The sequence below is a fragment of the Glycine soja genome, chromosome 13 (assembly GCF_004193775.1).
Source record: "Glycine soja cultivar W05 chromosome 13, ASM419377v2, whole genome shotgun sequence".
Lineage (NCBI taxonomy): Eukaryota > Viridiplantae > Streptophyta > Magnoliopsida > Fabales > Fabaceae > Glycine > Glycine soja.
This window is the reverse complement of record NC_041014.1, coordinates 30,151,314-30,177,395: the sequence shown is the minus strand read 5'-3', so window position 1 is coordinate 30,177,395 and position 26,082 is coordinate 30,151,314. Positions and strand designations below refer to the sequence as shown.

The 26,082-nt window shown below is 31.2% G+C and overlaps 2 protein-coding genes, 1 long non-coding RNA gene and 1 other non-coding gene across 4 annotated transcripts; 1 reads left to right on the top strand and 3 right to left on the bottom strand.

Moving 5' to 3' along the window:
- Window positions 1-7,453: 7,453 nt before the first annotated feature.
- Window positions 7,454-7,538, bottom strand: TRNAM-CAU. Its single transcript is given in 2 exon segments — window positions 7,454-7,489; window positions 7,501-7,538. It is a non-coding gene; the product is annotated as a tRNA-Met (tRNA).
- Window positions 7,539-15,235: 7,697 nt separating this feature from the next.
- On the bottom strand, window positions 15,236-16,516 carry LOC114381774. Its single transcript, XM_028340990.1, has one exon. The coding sequence runs from the start codon at window positions 16,514-16,516 to the stop codon at window positions 15,236-15,238; it is 1,281 nt and encodes a 426-aa protein (XP_028196791.1).
- A 3,177-nt stretch (window positions 16,517-19,693) lies between these two features.
- Window positions 19,694-23,144, bottom strand: LOC114381977. Its single transcript, XR_003660125.1, has 4 exons — window positions 23,009-23,144; window positions 22,389-22,564; window positions 20,045-20,236; window positions 19,694-19,940 (listed from the first exon to the last, which is right to left on the bottom strand). It is a non-coding gene; the product is annotated as an uncharacterized LOC114381977 (long non-coding RNA).
- LOC114381976 (inactive TPR repeat-containing thioredoxin TTL3-like) lies at window positions 22,801-25,588 on the top strand. The gene is made up of 5 exons (XM_028341206.1): window positions 22,801-23,915; window positions 24,012-24,207; window positions 24,399-24,571; window positions 24,738-25,071; window positions 25,254-25,588. Exons 1-5 carry the CDS (start codon window positions 22,993-22,995, stop codon window positions 25,374-25,376), a joined length of 1,749 nt encoding a protein of 582 aa, XP_028197007.1. The 5' UTR covers window positions 22,801-22,992; the 3' UTR covers window positions 25,377-25,588.
- The last annotated feature ends 494 nt before the right edge of the window (window positions 25,589-26,082 follow it).

Below are 26,082 nucleotides of genomic sequence, written 5' to 3'. Positions count from 1 at the left end.
TCAAAAAGCTGCAAATTACTACCATTAAATAGAAAAATCTTTAAATGTCAACAAAGTCTTTTACCAAAATACTACGACTATCATTACCAAAAAAAAACAAAATTCTTAGCAAAATAGAAGCAAGTCATGCAAATATCAGATCAATCTTGGTAATCGAAATGTTAGCGTAAGCTATGAACTTATCAAGGTCCCCACATAGAGACACACAAGCTGACCAGGGATTGAAATTGTTGACTTTTGTGTCACACTAATTTTCCCACGCTTTTACTTCTTTTTTTCTTCTTAGCAATTTGTTTCAGGAAATTCTATATAGTTCCTCCCTATCTCAATTATACTTTCATGAATCTCATATAAGCTGGGTAATTAAGTGTGATAAATACTTAAATAGAGTTATGTCAAGGAGTAGTATTTATTGGTAATTAATTGATCTGTCTCATCATAATTAAACATGATGTTAATTACTTTTTCCAAATTAATCTTGATTTTTTGGCATTTTGCAGGTCATGATAATAGGGTGAATTATAAGTGAATTTTCTCCTTGTTTCCGCTGTCTAGCATTTGGATGGTAAACGTCGGTACCAAATCAAATCAAGAATTAAGGAAATATACAAGTTTCGCCCCCGCTCTTGACCTTTTTCTCTTCTATTGAAGCTAAAAATATATATTCTGATACACTTTTTTTAAAAATAAATTACATATTAAGCACAGACTCGTTTTGGCTCAAATTTTACTAAAAAAGGACATTAAAAGCCATCACAAAACAAGAAGATAAAATTGAACCCATATTGTCAGTTTTTTTTTGTTTTTTTACTTCAACCTATATTGTCAGTTTAAATACATAATTTTAAATATATAAATTAAATTTTATGATTAACTAATCTAATCTAATTATTATCGAGTCTGGCATCCGAATTTATAAATTTCTCTCTTATCCCTTTTATATGCATAGAAAAACAGAGACTTGATCAAAATGAATCGTTCCACCAAAGTCAACGCGAGAGTAAATAATACACACGCATACATGTTTTTTTTTCCTTTAATCTTTAATGAGAAATCATTAATAAAATAATTTAGAAATTTCAAATAAAATTTAATCAGCAATTTAGAATGTATTTAAAAAATTTAATCAGTAATAATATATATAAACTAAAACCACCTACTTAAGAAACTTAAATTCCCTTTATACCCAAACTCATATAGATTTGTAATGTATATAACAATCCTATTATTTATCCTCATCTTAGACATAAAGTCGTAAATGAAATTAATATTTTATTTTAAAATGGATTTTACAAGCTTATTATATATGTTAAGTAATAAGTTTTTAAAAAGAATTTCAATGTAATATTGTGTTGAATTTTATAAATGTAAAACTGCTGGTTAAGACTTTCTTGGGTAGGAATAGCAATATGGATTATTAATAAAAAAAAAAAAGAGTAATTAATATGTTAGAAGTTAAAAAGCATTCAATAGTAAGTCATTAAAACAATTTTGTTAATATATGAATAGACATGGCAAGAAAACGTGTATCCGTCGAATTCGTCCTGACTTTGACGAGTAATATTCGAGTTGACCGGGTATGGGTTCGGGTTCAGGTTTTTCCCGATAACCAAAAGTCGGGTACGGGTACGGGTATGGGATTACTAGACCCGTCCCGACCCCGAACCCGAACCCGCCCTGCCACTTAAAATCTTTAGAATTTTTGTATAATTTAATCAAAAGGCATATAATTTTTATTACTAGTTAATTTTATTTTAAAATTTTTACATAATTTAATATTATTTTCTTAACTATTTATGTAGACACACGCGTTATAATAAATTTATTGATATATAAGTAGTTAAAAATAAATGTTTAACAATCAATTTATTTTTTTTCTAAAATCAAATTTTTAATATTTTTTTACAAAAAAAATATTTTTCTAAATGGTGTGTGGAACGGGGTTGGAGATACCCGATACCTGACGGGTACCCGACGGGTACGGGGATGGGACAATAAACTCAAACCCGTCGGGTATCGGGTACGGGTATGGAGATATGTTGAGGAGTCGAGGTAAGAGATTGGAGAGACAATACCCGTACCGGACCCGCTCCATTGCCATGTCTATATATGAAGGAGAGGGAACTCATAGATGTTACATAGTACGTCATCTCAACGTTAAAAACATTTGTTGCAGCTGGAAAACGGTATTCTAAATGGGGAAGCGACTAGAGATGTAGAAACAAGAAAGAAAAATTAGAACAAGGACAATTTTGTAGCCTGGATATAGCAAGTACGGTCTATTATATATATCTGGTTATATCTGGTTGTCTAGGAATAAATTGATTTTTGAAGATTATTAATTTTTTGTAATAGAGGTTATTAACAATATTAAATTTTTTATGTATAAACAAGCGCATCTGTTACATTTATTTTAGCATCTTGATTTAGGTCTTTTTGTATTAGGAAAATTTTTGTTTTTTTGTGTTGCGTGATATGTCGAATTTATTGTTATATCATCTTGGATTTAATATAATTTAATTTTTCAAAAAAAGAGAAAAATTAGAAAAGTACCGCGTCATGCGATGAAATTATACTCACCGTTTGCTCGAAATTAATGAGGAAAAAATGGAATTTATAGTGGAAACTGGAAAGTGACCCAATAAAAGCAAATGCAAAGGGGTTGGAACCGACATGTAAAGGGGTAGTACGTGTCATTGAATTTTATATTGCATTATATTATACTATGGGATCTACCTGCATTTTAATCTTGGACTAGCCAAGTGTTTCTGAATCAACTTGTATTTCCGAGCCACGGAGCCAGTCACAGTCAGCATTTTTTTTTAATTCAGGATATTTCTCGTTCAAGATTTATAAAAATTAATTTATTGAAATATAAAACCTAACTATTTATTAAATGACTTGTTTCTCTTAATATATGTTTTTGCATATATAAAAACTTAAAGATCGAATTCTTGACTACTTATTTAAGGATATAGACATATAGTAGTTAACTAACATTTTTTTTACTCTGCTTTGTGGTAATAATAGACAAATAAAAATATATATTTTATCTATAAATTAAAACTCACTATAGTTAGATGTAACATTTATTAATTATAGTATCTGTCAAAAATTATGTCATTCTAATCTTAATATGATTATATCATGTTATTTAATATAAAAGATACAAATTTTATTATTAAAGATACTCTTAGTTCATAGTGCTGTCTACCTACCGATGTAAGCAACCATTTTTTTTTTTTAAAAAAAAAGGTCAAACATTTGAGATTCCTTTCCTGGTACACTATTGCAAATGGGATTAGATTGTTCTTATATATATATATATATATATATATATATATATATATATATATATATATATATATATTAATTTGTTATTTTTGGTACTGAGGATATGAGCAAACAAAGATTTTGACTTCAATAATTTTGTCTCTATTAATTATTCCATTGGAAGTTTGGTAAAGATTTCTCACAAAATGGAAGCCTAGAATAAGACTCAACAAATAGACTACTTGTATATTTTGTGTGTCAGAACCGCATTTCCACTTTGAGGGAAAATAATACACATTTTATAATAAACAATAGGGACATTGGACAGTTTAAAATTAGATGGTTGATCTATGAAAACTCTCAGTCCCCCACGGCTGCGAGAAAGTGGGAAGCTGAAGCTCAATCTATGCGACCAAAACATAGGGATGATCCGGTTTGTGGGAAACATACATGATAAGCCAATAATGAAGCAACCAAAGAAAGGAATGATAATAGATGTTTGAGGGACGAAGCAAATAATAACCACACCCATTTTTCGTTTCTCTTTCATGAAGTCCCAATTTTAAAAAATGACCTGCCTTACACGATCATGACATTGGGTTATGATCAAATTAATAGATCACTAGTTGACTTTTATAATCCGGTCTATCTTTTAATATTTAAAAATAACATCACAAATTAATATAACTCTATAAAATAAATAATTAGATACTAAAATGTTTTAAAAAGAATATCATTGTTTAAATTCAAACAAACAAAAACAAAGATCACAAATATAAATAAATAGCTAAATAAATACAAGTTCAACATATGTTCCTATTATCTAATATCTAATATAATATTTAATTATATTTACTATTGTCCAATATTTTGGTGTTGAGACAGGTTCTTTAATTAACTCACATTTTTTTAGTATAACATCAAATTCAACAATGATAATTATCCTACTCACAACAAATTAGATAAATCAAAACATCAACTAACCCTAGATATGAAAAGAAATTCAACTTATACTCACAAGCAAAACTTCCTCCCACTAAACAAAACAACACTCAACTAGTTCACAATAATAAAAACCAACAAAAGCACAATGGAATAACTTTCTCATTTTTTGAAATCTTACAACCATCACAAAAATAGCCACCAATGTTTCAAAAAAATTTCTCCTAGTGCATTGAAGTTCACAAGTCTTAAAAAACACAAACAAAATATAAAAAACACAAGTTAAAAAAATTACTATTATCTCTAACCTTTAACATCAACGACAATATATATAAATGTCCACACTAAAATGAAACACACTCATATCACATCAATGTAGATTATAAAATATAAAAAATGATCCAAAGTTTCAAACCACAGTTTAAAAAATGATCCAGGACTACAATTTCATCTGCAACTCAACCGCAATTGTTGTCACTTTTAAATCAATTTAACTCAACAAAAATGTAATTGCGGGCACAAAAACGCTGAATAATGAACGAGAAGATCAATTTAACTCAAAATCACACACAAAAAACTAAAATAAAACAAAATGAAAAAGAAAAAAAAAATTAGTTGAACTGACTTGTGGTTGTGGACAATGTTGCAGATGAACTGAGTGAGTCTAGCAAGATGACGGCAACACAATGCCACGCCGAGAGGAAGGAAGGAGAGGTTGGTCGTTGGTGAGCGGCGACATAGAAGGTGAGGCTATGAAAGATCGAGAGCGAGACTCCGAGCAAGAGGAAAGAAAGAGATTACAAGCGGTGACATAGAAGGTGGCGATAGCATGATGCCACGACGCCACAACGAGAGGAAGAAAATAGAGGTTAGTGAGTGGAGCGCTGACGTAGAGCGAGATTGCGAGGGGAAGGATAGGTCGATAGAATTTCTAAAATTAAAATGGCTTTAAATTGAAACGACATCATTCCGACTATAATTAAAAAAAAGATACGTGACTCATTCCAGATCGACAGATCACCAGTTTGATCGTAAATCTGACCTGATCGCTTCGGGTCACTCTGAATCGAAAACACACTCAATAAAACATAAAACCCAACCTGATCCAGTCATCAAATCGTGGTTAGACTGGTCAGTCCAAGTCTTAAAACTTTACATGAAGTTTATACACTGTTGGCCCAGCCCCTTCCTAGGCTGGATTTTCAATTTAATCATTGTTTTGAAAATTAGCTTTTTTTTTACTAAGAAAATCTTAAAGTCAGCAGTTTTAGATCAAAGAAGGCCTAAAAGAAAGTAAACATAACGAAAACGAAAAAGATTTCAATAAGATAGCAAAAATAATTTATAATTACACTTATTCGGTTGATGGAATACCATCCAAGCAACATCAACAATGTTTGTCGCGTAATCGCAGTTAACCATTTTCACTAGAGATTTAGGGTGTAATTTACCCCTCTACATTTACTAGGGAGCTTAAAACCCCTTTTCCATCAAATGCCATCCAAATAATTAACGATATTATGAATTATAAGTTCCATATATAAATCTTCAAGGATAAAAACTGGCATATCTTTTTTTAAAAAAAAGAAGATAAAAATTGTCATTTTTTTTCTTCTTCATTGAACTATGAAAACTAGTTAATGAAGACTCCTGCTTGATGAATGACAAGCGTGACAAGTGACAAGTCCTATCTCCACTCAACTTGGAATAGCATTTATTACCAAGCTCGTGTTTCTGCGACCCGTTCTAAAGCTGATGGCACATGTGTCTCACATGGCAACTTGGACATAAAATGTTTATATATTGATAAATTATATTGATTTAATTATATTTTTCATATAGGTCATTTTTATATTATTATTTAATATTTTTTTTCAACCAAGTATTTAAAAAAAATCAATTTTATTTTATTACCTATCATTAATCGTCATATGTTAAGTGATGATGTGGTAGTTAAAATATCACATCACCACGTTTTATCACGAATACCACATTATCATGTAATCACCTTTAATGATGTATTAATGATTGAGTGTGATGACGTAGTATTTTATTTGTCACGTCATCACTCAATGAAAGGGGATTAATGACATGTAATAAAATGAAATTAATTTTTTTTTCAGGTATGTATTTAACAAAAAAATGAATTTTTAGGTAGTAATATAAAAATGACATATTTTTTCAGATATGAACAACATATTTAAGTCAACCTGAAAAAAAAAATTTAGTTAACAAATGATAAGGAATTTTATCAAAATAAATAAATTAAATTCAAATAAAATGATAAATGATAAATTTTATTATTTTACTAAAAATAAAAATAAAAATGATAATTGTAAATTTAAGTTATATTTAAAAACAAATCTTATAAGTCAATAAGAAAAAATCGTTTCTCAAACATTTTCATTTGATCAAATATTCGTAAATTTATTAAAAAACTAAAAATTAATTAAAATAATTTAATGAACATATATGAATTTTACTTTAATATATACTTAAGAAACTTTATCCTATTTATTTTTTAAAGATAATTTCTCATTCAAAATAAGAAATATATTAAATTAGTAAGATATTTTTTATTGGTAGGAATAAAAAAATACTATGTGAAATTTTCAATAATTCATGTATCAATTTATCATGTTTAATCAAATGAAATAGATTAATAAGATAGTATTAAAGATGAAATTAAAAAGTTAAGATATGTACATTTAATTTTTAGACAAAGTTAGAAGAAAATCTAACAAGATCAAATTGTGAGGTATATATTTTGGGTCTATAGAATAGTGAAGGAAGAGTGATGGAATACATAACTGTTACACGTGTACATTCATCATAGACCGCAAAACACTAATTATATATAATTTAAATAAATTTTTCATATCATATATTAAATAAGTTTTTCATACTCGAAAAATAAATCGTTTTCATATTATTATCTAAAAATTTATCCACGTTATTAAAGGTAAAAACGTGATAAGGGATATCCATAACAAAACACGTGATGACATAAGACTTGATTCAAATCAAATAAATGTTAAATAATAATATAAAAATGACTAATATAAAAAACTTAATTAAGCTATATGCTTTATTCAAGCTAGCTGGAAGTTCCACTGGCTGGGAAAGACAAATCAAGTGGTTACTTAATTACTTTCATATTAATCAAGATAAAGACAAACTTATTATCTGTCACCCCAAAAATATATAAATTAAAAATGATTTTAAAGTAAAGTAAAAATGGGGTGAGAGAGGCTCGAACTCTCGACCTCAGGATAACTCAGAAGCTATGAGACCTACGCGCTAGCCAACTGCGCCACCACCCCATGTTTCTAAAATGTGGTCTTTTAAATTAAATAACAAACAAATGGTAATGCTAAAACAGATTTGCACCAAACTTGGTCCACAGTCCACTAACCACAAATTATTTTGTTACTACTGGCCACGTTTTGGGCCTCTTGGTCCGTATAGTTGCATTCTTCCCCCCTTTTACTTATTTATTTGTTATTTTATGTTTAAATATATTTATATAAATGACAGAAAAATATATATTTATTATATTATGCTTGATATTGAGTAGGATGAAATACGTTCTTCATTATATGTTTTTTTTTTAAAATTAAAACTTGTTATTGCTCCTTATTCGCTAATATTAGAGTAGATCATCAACCGGGACAACAAAACTTTAGCAGTATAATAATCCAAAATTACAAATAGTTATTCTTTTGCCATAGATAAATCGTCATTCTTGCTGCTTTTTAGCCATTATGCTTTTTTCCTAGATGTTGGACAGACATAATATTCAAGAAAGAAATTTCTTCGGTAGATATTTTACTAGATATGTTGGACACAGACATATTCAAGGGGTACATATTTTACTGGATAAATTAAAAAAAATGTGTTAATCATACCAAATTTATCGTAAATAAATTAATCTCACTCTATGTATAATTAAACCTTTTTTTTTATCATTTGAAAGTTCGTTTCTAAATATGGCCCGGTTGAAATAGTCACAAAACTTGATGGGCTATGGTCACCAGTCCAAGTTTACAAATTTAGTAGGGCCATTAAGGATGTGTTTGAAATAAATGCGGAAATTAGATTATTTTAATAATCAATTATTGTTATAATTAGTTGTAATTGAAATTAATTTTTGTTCGGAAATTTCTTGCTAAAAATTGATTTGGAAATAATTAATTCTGTCCGGGTGCAACAAAAAAAAAACAATTTTAACATAGTAAAATAGTGTAAGAATAGTTGGAAGAAAAAGCTATTGAAAAATAATCCTAAGCTACAAATTTTTAGATTAAAAAAATCTTTTTAAATTTTTTATATAATGTTCCAAACATCCAGCTTTTTAATGTATACAATTAGTTTTTGTTCAAGAAAATTGAAATTGGAGAAAATAATATTTCCCAAACATGTTCTAATTGTCCTCCTCTTATCCTTAAGGCTAAAGTTGGGTTTTGTCAAAAACTACATTGCTCATAGACCAGTTTGTGAAAGCCATTGATGCCTATGAAATAAAGTTTGATAGAATAGATCCATTCAATCAAAAGGCACTGATAAAAGTAAAATAAAAAAAATCATCCAAAAGAAAAAACAATAACTCCCTCCTCCTCCTCCAATTATATCTTCTTCTTTTTTCCGAGTTTCCTCCAAATTATATCTATCTACTACTTTTCTAAGAAAGAATTAAAGTTTAATTATATTTTTAGTTTGTTAAATTAAGGAATATGTTTTTAGTTTTATTTTTTTAATCTCTCAAATTCAAAAATACTATTTTTAATTCCTCCATCAAAGTTTGAGGGATTAAAAAAAATGTAAATTTTTATTTTAGAGGAGAGACTTAAAAGAATATTTTTCAAAATTGAAAGGCTAGAAAATGCAAAATTTCTCTAATTAAAAAAAAAAAAATACTCTTTTTAATTCCTCCGTCAAAATTTGAGGGATTAAAAATGTAAATTTTTATTTCAGATGAGAGACTTAAAATAATATTTTCCAAAATTGGAAGGCTAGTAAATGCAAATTTTTATTTAGGAGACAAAGAAAAGACAAATATCTTAATTTAAGGAACTAAAAATATAATTAAGTCAAGAATTAATGCATAACACATGTTCTAAATTTAATGTTAATATGTTTTAAGAAAAATAAAAAGAAAAGTTATTAATCCCAATAAATTTTAGAATTCCAAGTTACATTGAATATAAAAATAAAATAAAAGTGTCAGCTCGAAAGGGAATACTTCTTGTATATCTAGTTTAATTCTTATTCTTAGAATTTAAATGTGGAAAAATTTACAAATTTGTAAAATATAAAGTGTCAAACACACACACACAAACACACATTTTTAAACTATTCCAATCCAAAATTATTTAAGGCGGATAGGTTTAGTTTAATTTTAGAATACTTTTATTAGTGTTTTTTCATATGCTGCAACATGGAAAAGAAAGAAAGCAAAAATGGATCCTTGAAATATCTTTATCGTGTTGGATTTTACATGCATTTGGTCGGGCATCATAATCTGCGCAAGCCACGCAATATTGCAATTCTGTAAAGTGAGTTACATGCCAGAATGGCTCAAATACTCGATACCTTGCATTCATGTTCCTTCTTTAGGTTGAAATATTCTAACAAATGGAGGCGAATGGCATGGAACACCATTATTTCAATGGCTGGGATTACTGAAATGAAAGTAACAATAGTGGCAGACAGAGTACGGTTCATGAAAATCACATCTGACCCACTTACTCGGACAAAAGTTAAAGTCAAAAGTCTAACAACTACAACTAATCTCCTTCACTTCAAATTAACTTTTTTCAAAGTACAATTAAGAAACCATTAATTAGTAATTACTAATTTTAAATGATGTTTTTTAAAGTCAACTAGATATAATTTATCTTTAATTAGTACAAAAGATATACTTATGTAACTCCAGTTGATTCAAGGTTGGAGATACTCTAACATTAATCTAGGTGTAATATGCGTTTTACATGAAGCACTACCTCAGGAAAAAAAAAGAAAAGGAAGCATTTTATATCTAGTGCCTCTCCTCCTTCGTATGGAAGGTTCATGTCTAACTCACTTCGATCTTCAATAAATATAAACAATAAAGCTTTTAATTGGGGCAGTTGCTTTATTTTAAAACTTAATTGGGGATGAAGCAATAACGGTAGTCCTGGATGAAGATATAAAATGTGAGTTGGATGGTTAGAAAAAAGGGAAAAAAAGATAATAAATTCAATCTTCATTGTGATTCAACATGCATACATTGTTACATACACAGGCAATGACACAACACGCCCTGCGACGCTTGTATAGTTTCACAGTGATGCAATTTCCACGACCAAAATGATGTAATCCTATAGGACGATGAGAAGTAATTAATTTCATGGTGCTCCTGATTTTCTGTATGTGCCAAAATCAAATATACTATTAATTAAACGTTGACTAGTGAATAAAAATGGGCAATTTCATGAGTGAAACTTACCACCGCTTTGCATTGGGTTAGCTAGCTGGGGCCATCTTTCTTTAACTTATATCCATCGACAGCGGTTCTAGTTAAGGAATGTTCTAAGAAATGAAAATCTACGAAGCATCAATTCGATCCATCCAATAAACTTTAGAGGCTGGATTGGACATATGCTATCTGTCTTGCAAGATTCTAGAATTCTGAAAAAGGGAAAGAAAAAAACAACGAGGACAAAATAATGCAACCGGGAGTGGGAGGGTATATATTGTTTTAGCATATACTGTATGTGTTACACATGCATACATTATAGTACATGATATATAATATATACAGTGGATGAAGAAAATATTTTTTTATAGGAAAATATTAATTTATTAATTTTATTAATAATGTGGATTCAAATTTACAACTTCTTTTTTCGTTATTCTTTTCTGATTACTGTAATAATATTATATCTCCTTAACGAGGAAGAGAATAGAATATTATAAATAAATGAAGGACATGCATAGGGCACATAGTGTATAACAGCACGATCTATTACGCGCATATTCCATAATCGTAGGGGTTGTGAAAGTGTTAATTCCTTGTTTAATGCTTGGAATCACGAGTGAGGAAATCTAAAACTAGATTTGTGGGACAAGACACTATGTTTAATGCAATTTAAATGATATCGTGTGGTTTGTCTTTTTCCGGCATCAGGTACTTGAATTGATGCTTTTCCCTGTGAAGGAAATGAATGGATTCAAGCGAAGAGTGAAAAATAGTGCAGCCTTATTCGCAAGGATGCCTAAAGCTGTTCATCTTTTTGAGTTTAGGCTCGAAATTGTAGGGCACTGCGTGTTTTCGGGCATTAGAGGGAGAGAGAGACCCCTTTGTTTTGCCAAGTTGGCATGGCTCAGTACTGTTTGAGCCTTAGAAAATGCAAATGCCTGTAGCACTGATGGTGCAGTGCTGGGAGAGAGTAATGAGAAAAGCCATCATTGCTAAAGAGCAAGTGAAAGGTTTGTTCATTAGCATATGGGCCCAAAAATGAAAATGTCAAAGGTCACGGCATCAAATCTAACACACAAGGCCTGCCCCTAACAAATCTCCCAAAATCCGATGCCTAATCATTTGAGTTTTATTTAAATTTTTTGCATAAAGTCTTCCAAGTTTATTAGTGTAAAAAAAGTGCACCCCTTTTGTGAAAGTAGCTCTCCCCCATGGTTTTCCATGATTCATGTGTCTCACCTTTACAATAAAGGATTCAAATTTTTTTGAATGCATGCCATCCCATAACGATATAATATCTCCCTCTCTCATGTCTCATCATTCAATTTTAAACCCAATGGTGAAATGAAAAAGATCATGATATATCAATCAACAAAATGGAAAAGATTACCAACTTTTCGATGGATAATGCCCCGGGACGGCCTTTTCATGCAAAGACAAGCCACTTTAACTTCGCAAATTATAACGATTCGATATATAGGGTGCTTGAAGCACAAGACCTTTTCCATAATTTCAACCCTTCTCTTTCTAGGCAAATGCTTCAGAAATTTTCATAATTGAACATTAATATATATATATATATATATATATATATATATATATATATATATATATGAGTGGCTAGTTGCAATGCATGTGATGAAATACTAAGGGCTTCTGTTGTCACAATGGTGTTAGACAAAAAGATGGAATTCTCACACAGTATATGGCTTATTCTCTCTCTTTCAAAGCTAGCTAATTGTTTTCTCGCTCTAGTCGATTTAAATGCACTATAAAGTGTGGGATTGACGATGGCATATAGACATAGTTATAGAAAGCGACGCGGCTTGAACAACCCCTTGCTTGGGCATGAGTGGCTCTAAGCACAATATATTAGGAGAAGATTAATTTAATGTTTATCTTTAGAGTGTGTATTAACTCATAAATTTTAGCATGTCCAAATCAAAAAATTAAAAACAGCTCACTTCATTATTTTTTAAATTAAAAGTTATGATAATTAAATGTTCTAGAACAAACTACGAAAAACTGTGCTTTTGTTTTTCCAGTAGTTTAATATAAAAAAAAGATTTATTCAAGTCAACCCAAAGTCATGTATTAGGTAAAATTAAGTGAGATTTAAGAATTTAAGCGTGGAGGCAAGGCAATTTGCCTCTAGCAACAAAATATGATAGCATGGACGTACCTGTTAACCAACATAGGCAGCTACCAATAGATAGGGGGAAAAAACTGCGCCGTCGCTTTCTCTTCACCCATCCTTGCTGATCTTTTTTGGCCATTCTTTTGTTCTTGTTTGAATGAAATGTGAACAATGAATTTCAAAATAGATTGTGAATTATTTTCTTTGATTATTTGAAATTTCCCATGTTCTGTCTTGGTATCATCTATGATCTATGTATTGTGTAGACAGATCACAACGGTAGCCAAAATCGTCTTTGACTTTGATTTCTCCACGGATTGAATTAGCAAATTTGAATCAAGCTACATTAAAAATATTCTCGATTTTGGAGCTCATCAATTATTCTAACTAAAGAGATTAAGATCCTACTAATTCACCACGCCATCAAAGTCTCATTCCATTGAGTGGTTTCTACCTACAACTAATACTTTTAAATTTGAACCATATTATTGACCTTCTAGATCCCACATGCAGTGCATTAAATGTATCAAGATAAAAAGTCTTACTCATGAGTGTAATAGAACATGCACGCGTACCACTTTTCTTTTCTCTTTCCTTCGGACTAATAAGCGTATGGTGCGAAATCAAAAACGGACAAAAAGTGATGGAGAGCTAAATCAATGGACGCTTTTTTCATTATCATTTTTCAGCCAATAATATTTCAATTTGAATACATTTGATTATTTGTTCAACTGGCCACATCAGCATTTTCTTCTGGCACATCATGGCTACATATTCTCTAGCTAGTATAAATAATGTGTGCTTATTTTGGAGTGGTGGCGCGCACATATATGCATGAAATCATATTCCTATAATTCAATAAAAAAAATTGGCATATAAAATTCAATAAAATTAAGTTCTATAAAAACTAGATTAAATAAAGTTTCTTTCGTTAATCAACAAGCTTCAACTTTTTGTGTTTCCCATGTTCAATGAATTTATGTAGTGATCAATGAATTTTTTTAATTTAAAATAACATTAGAAATATATTAAAACTTATGGTAAAACTGTACTAAAAATATTTTTTAATATATTAGTTCCTTACTCATACTCCCTTCATTAATTATGATCATATATGACAATTTTTTTAATAATTTGTTTCCTTATTTTATTTTATCGTTTAGTACTATATATAACAAGAAGTAACCCAATTTTAATATAAATTTTGAACATTTATTCGCTGAAACTTTTAATACAAAACAAACAAAGCCCGCGCGTGATTAATTATCAAAGGTAGTAAAATAGAAGACTAATTTATCATGGACTGTCTACTTAGAAATTAATACAAAAAATAATATAGTATATATAGCATTTACAAATTATTAAAAATAGACAATGGTTTACGTTTTCTTTTGAAAAGTATATTATTGAAGGTGTGAGTGTATAGAGCCACAAGCACACATTAAATTGAATTTTTAAGCCTGAACTACTTTGTTTTCTAATTTCTAAAGGTGCCGTTAGAAACTATTTTTATGTTTATAATTTTTAGATGTTAAAAAAAGCACACAAAAAAATGTTTAAAAAACACATGAACATATCTTCTTTTTTTTTTTGTTACACATGAACATATCTTTGATTTTGATAAAACGAGATTTCGGCGACTTACAATCCCCCAAATCTTGCCACCAATTACTCCTAGAATCTACAATTTTATAATCGGCGACAAAATTAAAGAAATGAAAAAGAGAATAAAGGGTAGAAGAATTGGGGGGAAGAGTGCAAGAAAGAAAGCAGACAAAATGGCAAACAAACATTAGAGGTAAAATCAGAGAATAGAAGGTGCGACAAAACAGGAAAAGAGAGGATACATACAGTTTTGTCTGTGTTGTTCATTCTATGCTGTGCACATTGTACATTCTCTGAACCATAATTTCACACAAGTAGTCAAAACCAAAATCCATATACAGTGACACGAACCACAAACTGATCATATGATGCTGCCATTGTATGTATGTAGCTCTCTAGTTTACCAAATAGAGACACAAATTACGATGAAACAAACGTACGTCGAAACGAAAACCCTCCAGGATTCTAATTCGTATATAGCTGTATATAATATCGATCAAAACCACAATTGAGATTTTGAGAAGAAAACAAATAAAATAAAATAAAGGAGTAGAGAAAGACAAGGTAGCTGCTAGTTATTTACGCATAATTCTAATGGACACAAAGAACCAAATAAAAGAAGAAGAAAAAGGTGTTTAATTAATTTGACGGTCATGGTTAAGCTGAGGATACCAATTACCAAGATTCTGTCTCTCATGAATTAGTATACTACCATCATCAGTTGCTTTAAACCGTGTGAGGAAAATATATTTATGAATCTCCCTTTTTTTCTTTGTTCATATATTCTTTTCCCATTTGATGGTTGCTTATTTCTGCTCTCAATCAGAAGAACAATTAATCCACGATTCGACCATACCTTCGCTTCGTACAGCCACAACACATTCCGGTCCTTTTTCTCCATGAAAATCCGAATTATTAGTAACCTTGACTCGCTGATCCGAAACAATATTGCTTCTGTAGTTTAAGGTGGCACCAGTAAGAGACCCCAAAAGTCCTCCATCATTGTTATCAATTCTTTGGGCCTGGGCCTGGGCCCAATCTGCCGAAGAAGGACCACGCATGTTGTTATTGTCGTTGTTGACCCTTGACAATGTTCCATCCGATGAAGACGAACGCATGTTGATGTTTTGATGATGAGCATGGTTCAATCCTAATTCCTCCAACCCAAGAGCACTAGGCGGTATTTCCAAGGAGGGTTGTTGTTGAGTTTTAGAACCAATGAGTTGATGCGGTTGGAGAATGGATTGGAAGCTGAGAATTGGGTTATGCTGGTGGTGGTGGTGGTGGTAGTTGTTCAACATGGGTTGAAAGGAAGAGGGTGGTGGGATTGAAGAAGGTACTTGAGCTTGGACTTTGTGTGCAAAGGGGCGAAGAAGATAAGAAGGTGTTTGTTCTCTAATAATGGATGAAGAAGAAGCATTAGAGGTGGCAAAGAGATCTAACCTTGTTCTTGGGAAAGACGAGGAGGAGGAAGTGAAAGGAGGTGCTGGGATGCCAGTGAATTCCTGAACCATGGCTCGGAAATTCGTGGTGTCCGTAGTGAGAACAGTGGTGGGTGCACGCCTAGAAGCTCTTGACCTTTTCTTCGGGTTTCGAACCATGTTTTTGTTGGTGTTGCTACTGTTTACTTGTTCATTCATTACTAATCCGCCTCCTCCACTTTCTGGAGGGAGAGTGGTACTGGGAAAAGCACCAACGTTGTTAACTCCTCCTCCTCCCAATTGAGTTAACAGAAAAGCTTGGTTGTTGTTGTTGTGTGGGGAAGATGAAGGTATGAAGGAGCTAAAATCGGGTCCGGATCTGGCGGCAACCTTGGACCGCACCATGTCGAGGTTGAGGATTTGGTTTGATTGCGGCGATCTTTGTGTCGGATCCAAGTAATTGGATGATAAAGGGTCGAACACGTGGTGGTGCTGAGTAGAGAAAGGAGGACCAACGTGGTTTGTTAACGTTGTTGGTTGTGGTGGAGCTGAAGGATGGGAGTTACTATTAAAGAACGCAGAGATTGATGACGACAAAGATGGGTCGGCGCGTGAATCGTACTCTTCATCACCGGCGGTGCTGGAAGATTGCATACTCCCACTGTTACCCGAATCCATGAGAGCCCAAAATAGAAAGACGTAAGAGACACAGCAGAGAGATTTGCTTTATTTCTTACTCTCTCTCTCACACACACACACACACGCGGTGTATTTATTATATAAGGGGACGCTTGGAGAATGAGGTATGGGTATGGGACAAAGAGAGAAACATTAGAGAGGGTGTTTCTGCTTATGGGAGAAAAAAGATAGATAGAGTGTACCAACACCCTCTGATCTGCACAACCCGTACAGTGTGTGTGGGTTGTGACTTTGGATTGCTTGAGAAAGAGAGAGGGAAACTGTATCTGTATTAGGGTTTCTTGATAAGTGGAACAATAGAAAAAGGAAAACAGAAAGAAAGAGTGAGTGTTGTGTGTGTGAAAAGGAGGGACCGGGGGAAGAAGAAAAGGATGGTTCTCTAGCCTTTTCCTTCTCTTATAAAAAAGAGGCTGCTTCGGCTTGCGGTTTCATCTGGAAAAATATCAGAGTGGGGTAGACATGGGAGATACTACCAGCCAGCCTCCAATTGGTCAAACTATGTCATGACACTTTGTGGTTCTCATTTGCTGCTTGCTATTGCTAATCTCAAATAATGCTTCATCGGGGAGGAGATATTAATTACTACTTAATTATATTATTAATGAATACATGATGATGACGATGATGATGCATTAAAATAATTAGTGTCTTAAAAATATTAATATTTTGTTTTATTAAAAAGTTTGTTTTTTTTTTTTTATGGGGAGGGGATAATGAGGTGGGCAAGCAATCAAAATGGAGTGATGGTTGTTGAATTGCATCATGAGAAGAGAACCGCCATGTTTAGCTTTCTGCTTTTCCTATACGCATCAAGAAAACGAATACAAATACGTGCGTATATAGTATCAAGATTTATGCACAAAATGAGAAATGACTGGTTTGACGGGAAACCCATCAAACTATATATGCCAATCAGGAGGACTGATAGATATATAATTCATAGCAAAGAAAGAAGAAATGTATGAACTTATTATAATTACATGTCATTTAGATTTGACCCGTACGTTACTAATTATTATTTATAAAATGCTCTATATATCCTACTAGGGAAAATAAAATACTACTAGTATGTATCAAAAATAAAAGCTGAGGGAATCTTTCACAGTCTTCTCTGCTAAAAGATGCAGAAGGAATATATATCATGATATTTATCATATCATGTAAGCCCATATATTCTGCTTTTAGATGATTGCTTTCCTGTAACATCTTTGTTGAGCTTATGATTCATCTATAGACTATAGCTGAATAGCTGAATCAGTTGAATTGAACGACATATATAAGTAATTTCAATTGGCTCCAACGATCCAAACTAAAAACTAAATAGGAACGAAGGCGTTGGGCTTTATTATTATTATTATTTGCAAGCCCCCGACCCCTCGCCATTCAATAATAAATGAAATTTAATAATCTTCAAATTAATCAACTTGGTTTGAAGAATATATGGCGGTCGTTGTTATTTGTACGTGTAATATTTATATGCTTTTTCCTTTTTGATATACCTATGGTCTGTATTTGCCCCCTATATAATATAATCAAATCCATACCAAAACATCTACACCCTTTTTCTCACGTCTTCTAGGTTTACACGTTATATGTAATGTAATATAATACACTTGCTACAATTATTTTAACCACTTTTCGCGTTCACCACATTTTAAACTTGAGTTGGAACTTGGAATCTCAATTAGCTTTGTGATATAATTGATATTTTGTTGCTAAATCTAAAAGCTGGGAGAGAGGGTCTTGAGATTTCTCTCTCTCTCTCTCTCTCTCTCTCTCTCTCTCTCTCTCTCTATATATATATATATATATATATATATATATATATATAACCAGAACATATGGTAGTATAATCTTTTATATTTTTTATTTGATAACATTTTTTCCGCTCAAACGGGGACAAGCTTTTCAGAGTCCTTTAACGTGAACAACATGGGCCCTCAAGATATCATTTTCTGAATTCAAAATTTATTTTTCATTAAAGATTTATTGTGGTTACATTTTTTTGAAGTTCTGTATATTGAATGCCAAAAACACGCATTTAAAGTAAATTAAGATAGATAATACTAACGCCGTGATTAGTGAACGCGTGGTCAAAACTAAAGAACTAGTAACACAAGGAGGAGAGAGTGAAGCAACATGGAAATAGTCCACCACTTTTGTTTTACAGTAGTAGTATTTTCTGTACAATAATAATATTTATATACCTTTTTTTTTCATTTTTTTCTCTATTTTGTCATATCATTCTATTTATCGTATTTTACTTCTCTTTTTTTTATCTATTACTTAATATATACATCTAACAAGTGTTTAAACATTATTGTTTTCATTTTTTTACACTTTGTTTATTTGATGTGTGAAAGAGAATCGAAAAAAAAAAGTGTTAAGACTGAAAAGGATCAAATTAAAGATGTCTGACCTCTCCGTATTGGTTGGTAGAGAAATAAGCTAGAAATAAGAAAAGTATAATTCCCCCAGTTTTTTTTTTAACTCTCATCACTCATGTGAGAAAAGTGTTGGGACAGATATTCATTTTTAGTTTTTCACGTGTTTAAATAAGGCCTAAGTCCTTGTTAACAGGGCTAACATTAGTTAAGGAATTAGTTGTAGAAATTTTATTAGAAACAAGTACTATTGAGAATGCATTGCAAAATTCGTTAAGATATTTTTTTTTTAATTAACTAGTACCTTGAAAACATTGATTAAAAAAATTATATAAAGATATATAATTAATAAACTTTTAATTTTAATAAAAAATTCTGTCAGTAATTCCTCAATTAGTAATTTTAAGATTATTTTTAAAATATAATTTCATTTTTTGTTTTAAACTAGTGACCTAAAAGTATTTATTAAAATTTTCCTATATAATACTATCTTCTATCCTTTTTATAAGAAACAAATGATAATCTAATTTCTTATAAAAAAAGACCATAGTATTATTTCCGTAACTTATAAATATTTTAAAGACATAATTGTCTATTTGTATATTTTTACTTTGTTTCAAGTGAATAAATGGAGAGAAATTGTTATTAATTTTCTCACCAGCGTTTATATTTAAACATTTCTCTCTTATTTATTTAGTTTTCATATTTCTTTAATTCTTTCTTAAATCAGAGTGTGAATTGAATGGATAGCCTTGCCGAAAAGATACCATCATTGAAGTTAATTCCTATCCAGAAAGTCTATTTCAATGGTGATGTACTACCCAGTGCTACTTACATGTTGACGCCTACACATATATATAGATTTCTTTATTCCTTGAAATGTACAAATCAATACGCACACATGGCCCTTCCATTAATCTGACCAAAACTGTTGAGCTAATAGTGTATTGTTTAAGTTACTTGAACATGTAAAACTACTTTAATTTGTATTAACTGGATGTGGTCACCGTCCCCTCCACCTGCAAAGATAAGTGGTAAATCAAAGAAAGATTGGGAAATGATGATGGGACCCCTAATCTAATGCCCATTATTGTAAAATTGATGCTTGGAATCTTGGACATACCCATTGTTCTCCACTGATCATTGCTGATCTTCTGATCAATGGGATAATAGAATGCAATTTTTATTTTTGGACTGGGGGGCCTCATGCTCCTACACTTTGTAATGCTGCCACATAATTCACATGTGGGGTTGTAAAATGCCTGCATCTTTTTTCATTTATTTCTGCTTACTTTGCAATTCCTCGTAGAATGCCCTTTCCACGTATGTACGAAGCAACGAAACAAATTAAGGATCAAATGCTTTAATTTATAAAAAAAAAATGTTATTTTGACTAAAGCATTATTAGAATCTATATTTTGTTTAAGTCATAGTGTTAATCAATTAATTAGTAAGGGATAATTCATGTAAAAGAAATTGTAAGGGATAATCATATATTAATATCGCTGGACCTAATTTTTTAACTTTTTCAGATGATGCCGAAGATCAAGGGGACAAACAATATTATACTTTACTAATTTTTGGTACAGAGTATTTTTTTTTTGGTAGATATACTTTACTATATATAATAATAATAAAAAAAATTGTGCTTTTCTTTTATAAATGAGGGATACAAAAAAGAGGGAAGAAAAAGGTAAATGATATGTTGAAAATAAATAAAAAAATGTTATATAAATACCATATCTTTTGCAATTTTATAAATATAAAATAAATGTAATGAAGGACACTTAAAAGTTAAAAGAGGTAATCTGCATGTTGTGCAGGTCGCGGATGCAAATAAAATAATGTTGTGCCTTTTTGTTTGGGAAAGGGTTACGAAGTTTTCTCACACAAGAACTGCGCTATATAAAAATACCACATTTTAAAAATATTAGAAATAAAAGTATAAGTAATTAAGAATAGAAATAAAAAATAATATAAAATAATATATTATAATAATGATCAATTATTTCAGAAAGTTATCAGTTGAAGAAAAACATTAACATAAAATAAGTTAAAATTATTTATAAATTAAAATTTTAAGGAAATAAAAAGTGCTAAATAAGTTAAATAACGATATGTAGTTATATTCACATTGTCACACATGAATACTCGAGGCATTAATACTTAATAGTTAATATATATGCGTTTTTTTTCAATCGAACAATTAAAAATAAATTACTCGTTATATAAGAACATTTTTAGTGGGGACTAGAAGTAACTAGGGATTAAATTATTTTTAAAGTAACTTTTTTTTATTACATATATTCTAAAAGTAACTTCAAAATATTATTCACTATTCTCATTCTTCATTTCCTTTTATTTTATTAGATATTCTTTTTGTTACGCAGTTTATTAGATACTTCCGTTAGATTAAAAGAAAATTAAAGATGAATAAATTATTGATTTGAGTGTCACTAACTCATTTTTCTCAAATATTTAAGTTTATATTTTACAAATCAAAATACATACACTCCATATCAATGTGACTGTAAAAAGAGAGGAAATTATAAAGTTAAAACATAGAACATAAATATCAAGTGAAAACATATGCATACATACATTTCGTATATATACATACATCTTTTCCATTTAATACATGTATACATTTCCTATATATACAACCATACAGAACATATCAAGTGAAAACATTTCTTATTATGAGAAATGATCATTATAAATCGAGATCACACATATAAATGGGATGATCAAGATTAAAGATTAGCTAGTAATCCTGAGAGGCTGTGACAATTTATTGTAGTGTTAGAATTATATTTACTGAAAGTATATTTAAAAAATACATATATTTCAAGTACAAAATAAAATGATTCTAACACTGTGAAGTTATTTTTGTTCGCAAAATATTTTTTAATACTTAATTATATTTTACTAAACTTATTTTGCAAATAAGCAAAAATATAAAACTATTATCTACTAAAAAAATTATAAATAATTAATTCATTTATTTATTTGCTAAATTATATTTTTGATCATCCTGCTCAACCTCATGATTTTGGTCCCTTGATTTTTAATTGTAGAATTTAGTCCCCTAATTTTATAAATTTGTGATTTAGATTTTCCTGATAGATTATTAACTAATAATTATGATTATTAGATATATTAAATTAATTATAAATTATAAATCATTAAAAACATTAATAAATGACTATTAATCCTAATGTGATTTTACTGGCAATAGAGTCGTAATGGGGTAAAAGAGATGCTTGCGGATAGAAAGGGGAATAAGATGTTATGAAAAATTATGATTAATAATTTTTTATTCAATTTTTAATAATTAATAATTTTGATTAATTTATAATTAACTTAATAACTCATCTTGTCGGAAGCATCCAAATTACCCATTTATAAGATTAAAAGATCAAATAGTATAATTAAAATTTAAGGAGATTTGAAAAAACGAAAATTACCCTTATTTATTTTGTGGTTGTCATAATGTTTGACATGTAGAAGCTGGAAACGTGTAAGGCTCAAATGCTTCTTTTTTTTCTTCCTGTGGTGTTGTTTTCTAAATGAAGCATTGTCATTTCTAAAATTGTAGAGATCCTCGTTAAGCCTACGACCGAGTTTGGTGGTTTTATTTTCTCTGTTAAACAAAGAACCAAAAAAACAATTGACAAAATAAAATTAAAAAAAATCAAATAAAAGTAAAAGAAAGAAAGTTTAGAGACAAAAAAATTGAAAGCTTGCTATTCCAATGTTTATGTTACAATAAAACAGTGAAATTACCCATTATTATTCCTTCCCTCTCCCCAATAATTTCCTCTCTCGATCATTCCTTCAATCGAGATAGAAATACAAAAAAAAAAACATTCTAGGGGCAGCCTCTCCAGGAGGAGGCTTTGTTGATTATCTCCTGGATTAAATTCTAATAGTAAAACAATTCATTTTCTCTATATTTCTTATTTGCTAGGACATGTTTTCATTTAGCAACCAATTTTCTCTTGAATAGCTTAGGAAGAAAGTGATCTTCCATAACATATAGCAAATCAATAGAACTGGAAAAAAAAAAGAATGGGAGGCAATTCACCTGAGAGGAAACCTGGTTGTGGCTTGATGACAGCAGTATTTAGACGAAATAATCCATGGTCACGCAAATCAGTCTCTGCAGGTTCTTCTCCTATGGCCCACAATTTTGAAAAACCATCTAACACTCAAGATTCAAAACGGAGACATGGAGGATCTAATGATTTTGTTCCAATTAAAGAATCTTCACATAATAATAACAACAATGATGTTACAAACTACTCTTCTCGTTCTGTCCCCAATCCTCAAAGGCCAACAACACCACATGTTGTAAGCCAAAGGAAACCACAACAAAATCGCGATGAAACAACAATGGGAAAAGGGTCTTCACCTTCACCCACTCAGGGCTATATCAACCAAGGCAAAAGGGTACCAAAAGAAGCTGTTGGAATCTCTGGTGAACTTGAAAGCATGATCAATGAACACCTAAAGTCCAAGGGAAGTAGTACCCTTGGTAATTTAGGTAACCTTAGGCAAGGAGGAGTAGGACCAAAACATCACAATGCTTACAGTGAAATGGATTACTATGCTAGTAATGTTGCTAGTGGAGGACACACAAATCAAATCACAGGACGTGAATATGATAAAACTAGTTTTTATGGCAAGGAAGCTAAACCAAGCAAGGAACAATCAGGTTCACTGTGTAGGGCTGTGTCTACACGAATGGATCCTGAACAATTGAAGATAATGGGCAATGAGGATTACAAGAATGGAAGGTTTGCAGAGGCATTGGCTTTGTATGATGCTGCCATCGCAATTGACCCGAATAAGGCTTCTTATAGGAGCAATAGAAGTGCTGCATTAACTGCTCTTGGAAGGCTTTTGGAGGCTGTTTTTGAATGTAGAGAAGCTATTCGGATTGAGTCTCATTACCAAAGGGCCCATCATCGGTTGGGAAATTTGAACTTAAGGTAGCTATGCATTTTCCTACTTGCATATTTTACTCTTACTTTTCATTGGTGTTGTTATTTTGTTGCCATCACTCATTGTCATGTATTTTCTTATAGATTAGGAGAAACAGACAAAGCTTTATATCATTATAAACAAGCAGGACCAGACGCTGATCCAGATGAGATTGCTAAAGCAAAGACACTCCAAGTATATCTAAACAAATGCACCGAGGCTCGTAGGTTCGGCGATTGGATCACACTTATAACTGCAACCAACAATGCTATATCATCTGGTGCAGACTCTGCTCCACAAGTGAGTTATTTATTTGTTTATTTTTTTTATTAGCAAATATTAATAGTTAATTTGTTAGTTTTTATTAGTAGGAGGAATCGAATCCACGATCTTTTCCTCCTCAACAAATGTATTAGAGGTTTTCTTTTGTTTGACTCACCTATACGTGTTTGTGTCAATCGTGTTGATATAACTCTTCTTTTGGCCTTAAGATATATGCATTACAAGCCGAAGCCTTGCTAAAGCTTCATAGACATCAAGATGCAGACAAAGTAATGTCAAGGTGCCCTAAATTTGATGTTGATCAGTGTACTAGGTTCTTTGGACCTATTGGTAATGCAAATTTGTTGGTGACACGGGCTCAAGTTGATTTAGTTGCTGGCAGGTTAGTATTTTGTTTCAAATTATAACAAGAAACCTCAAACATTTTTTTTTTCATGCTCTTCTACCACAAAATATTATTATTTACCACAAAATATTATTATTTCTCTTGCGCTCATTCATTAACACTTAACATGTAATTTGTATCCATTCATTGATTGTGTTGGTAGATTTGAAGAAGCTCTGGAGGCAGCACAGAAAGCTACTAGGTTGGATTCTAATAGTAGAGAAGCAAATAAGGTGATGAGAAAGGCTCGAGCTTTGACAAGTGCTCGTGCAAAGGGAAATGAGCTTTTCAAGGCATCAAATTTTCATGAGGCTTGCATTGCCTATGGAGAAGGCCTTGACCATGATCCATATAACTCTGTTTTACTATGCAACAGAGCTGCTTGTAGATCAAAGCTAGGCCAATTTGAGAAAGCAATAGATGATTGCAATACTGCCCTTAACTTACGCCCGTCTTACATCAAGGCCAGGTTGAGAAGGGCAGATTGTAATGCTAAGGTGACTCGCCTAATCCACTTCTATTACTTATTGCAACACCTTCTAATATATATATATAAAACTTGTAGTTGTAATATACTAATATTAAAGATAATGGTTAGTAAATGTATCAAAACGGTACGTGTTTTTAACTTTGGTTTTCTAGTGATGTGACTTGTGTGATATTTATTGTGAAACCATAGTTGGAAAGATGGGAAGCTTCAATACAAGACTATGAAATTTTACTAAAAGAGACACCGGAAGATGAAGAAGTAAAGCGAGCATTGATGGAGGCTCAAGCACAACTTGAGAAACAGGCAAGGTGATGAAAGAACTTGAGGACATGAGGTATTGTAAAAGTGATCCATAGTTAGAGGGAACGAAATTAGAAATGTAGAAGATGAAGATGAAGATAAGACATGGAACAGACATCATGTGTGAGTGTGACAAGTGTCAGATTGCAAAAAAAAAAAAAAGCCTTTATCTTCGCTACCAAAGGCCAACTTTAATTTCTTTTTTTATTTTGGGAGAAATTGTACAACACTTGTCTTTGAAGGATTTCAAATATGTACATTAGATTTGTAAATTGTAACTTGATGGGTTTTGCTAGTTTCATTTTTTTTTTCTCACCCTTCTTTCTTTTCCTTTGGAGTAGAAGTCATCTTTGCATGCTTTTTTTCCACATTGCGTTATTACCAGATTTGTGACATAACATGATGTTTAACGAGGAGAACATATTGAAATAAAACTAACATTTTGGTTTTTGCTCAATGAACTGGAATTGGCTGGAGGAAGACTGCATGTGGAGGACGTTTATTGTGTTTCCCTGTTCGCCCATTTCATATTTTTAATGATTTCATTGGGGGTAAATTTACATTCTTGTATTGGGTTTCTCTCGGTCCGACCGTAACTGAGAATATGAGCATGTAATTGTAATGTTTTCTGTTAATTTGTGAATAAAAAAGAAAAACTGCAACAAAGGTCATGGGGATGGGGAGTTGATGTGTTAGACTACTACCCCAGCTCCTTTTG

Excerpts from the sequence above, each read along its gene's own strand:
- LOC114381774 (XM_028340990.1), bottom strand. The coding sequence starts at position 16,516 with ATGGATTCGGGTAACAGTGGGAGTATGCAATCTTCCAGCACCGCCGGT.
- LOC114381976 (XM_028341206.1), top strand. The coding sequence starts at position 22,993 with ATGGGAGGCAATTCACCTGAGAGGAAACCTGGTTGTGGCTTGATGACA. Across the intron at positions 24,572-24,737 it reads GTTGATTTAGTTGCTGGCAG|ATTTGAAGAAGCTCTGGAGG; the intron begins GTTAGTATTTTG and ends TTGTGTTGGTAG. Across the intron at positions 25,072-25,253 it reads GGGCAGATTGTAATGCTAAG|TTGGAAAGATGGGAAGCTTC; the intron begins GTGACTCGCCTA and ends GTGAAACCATAG.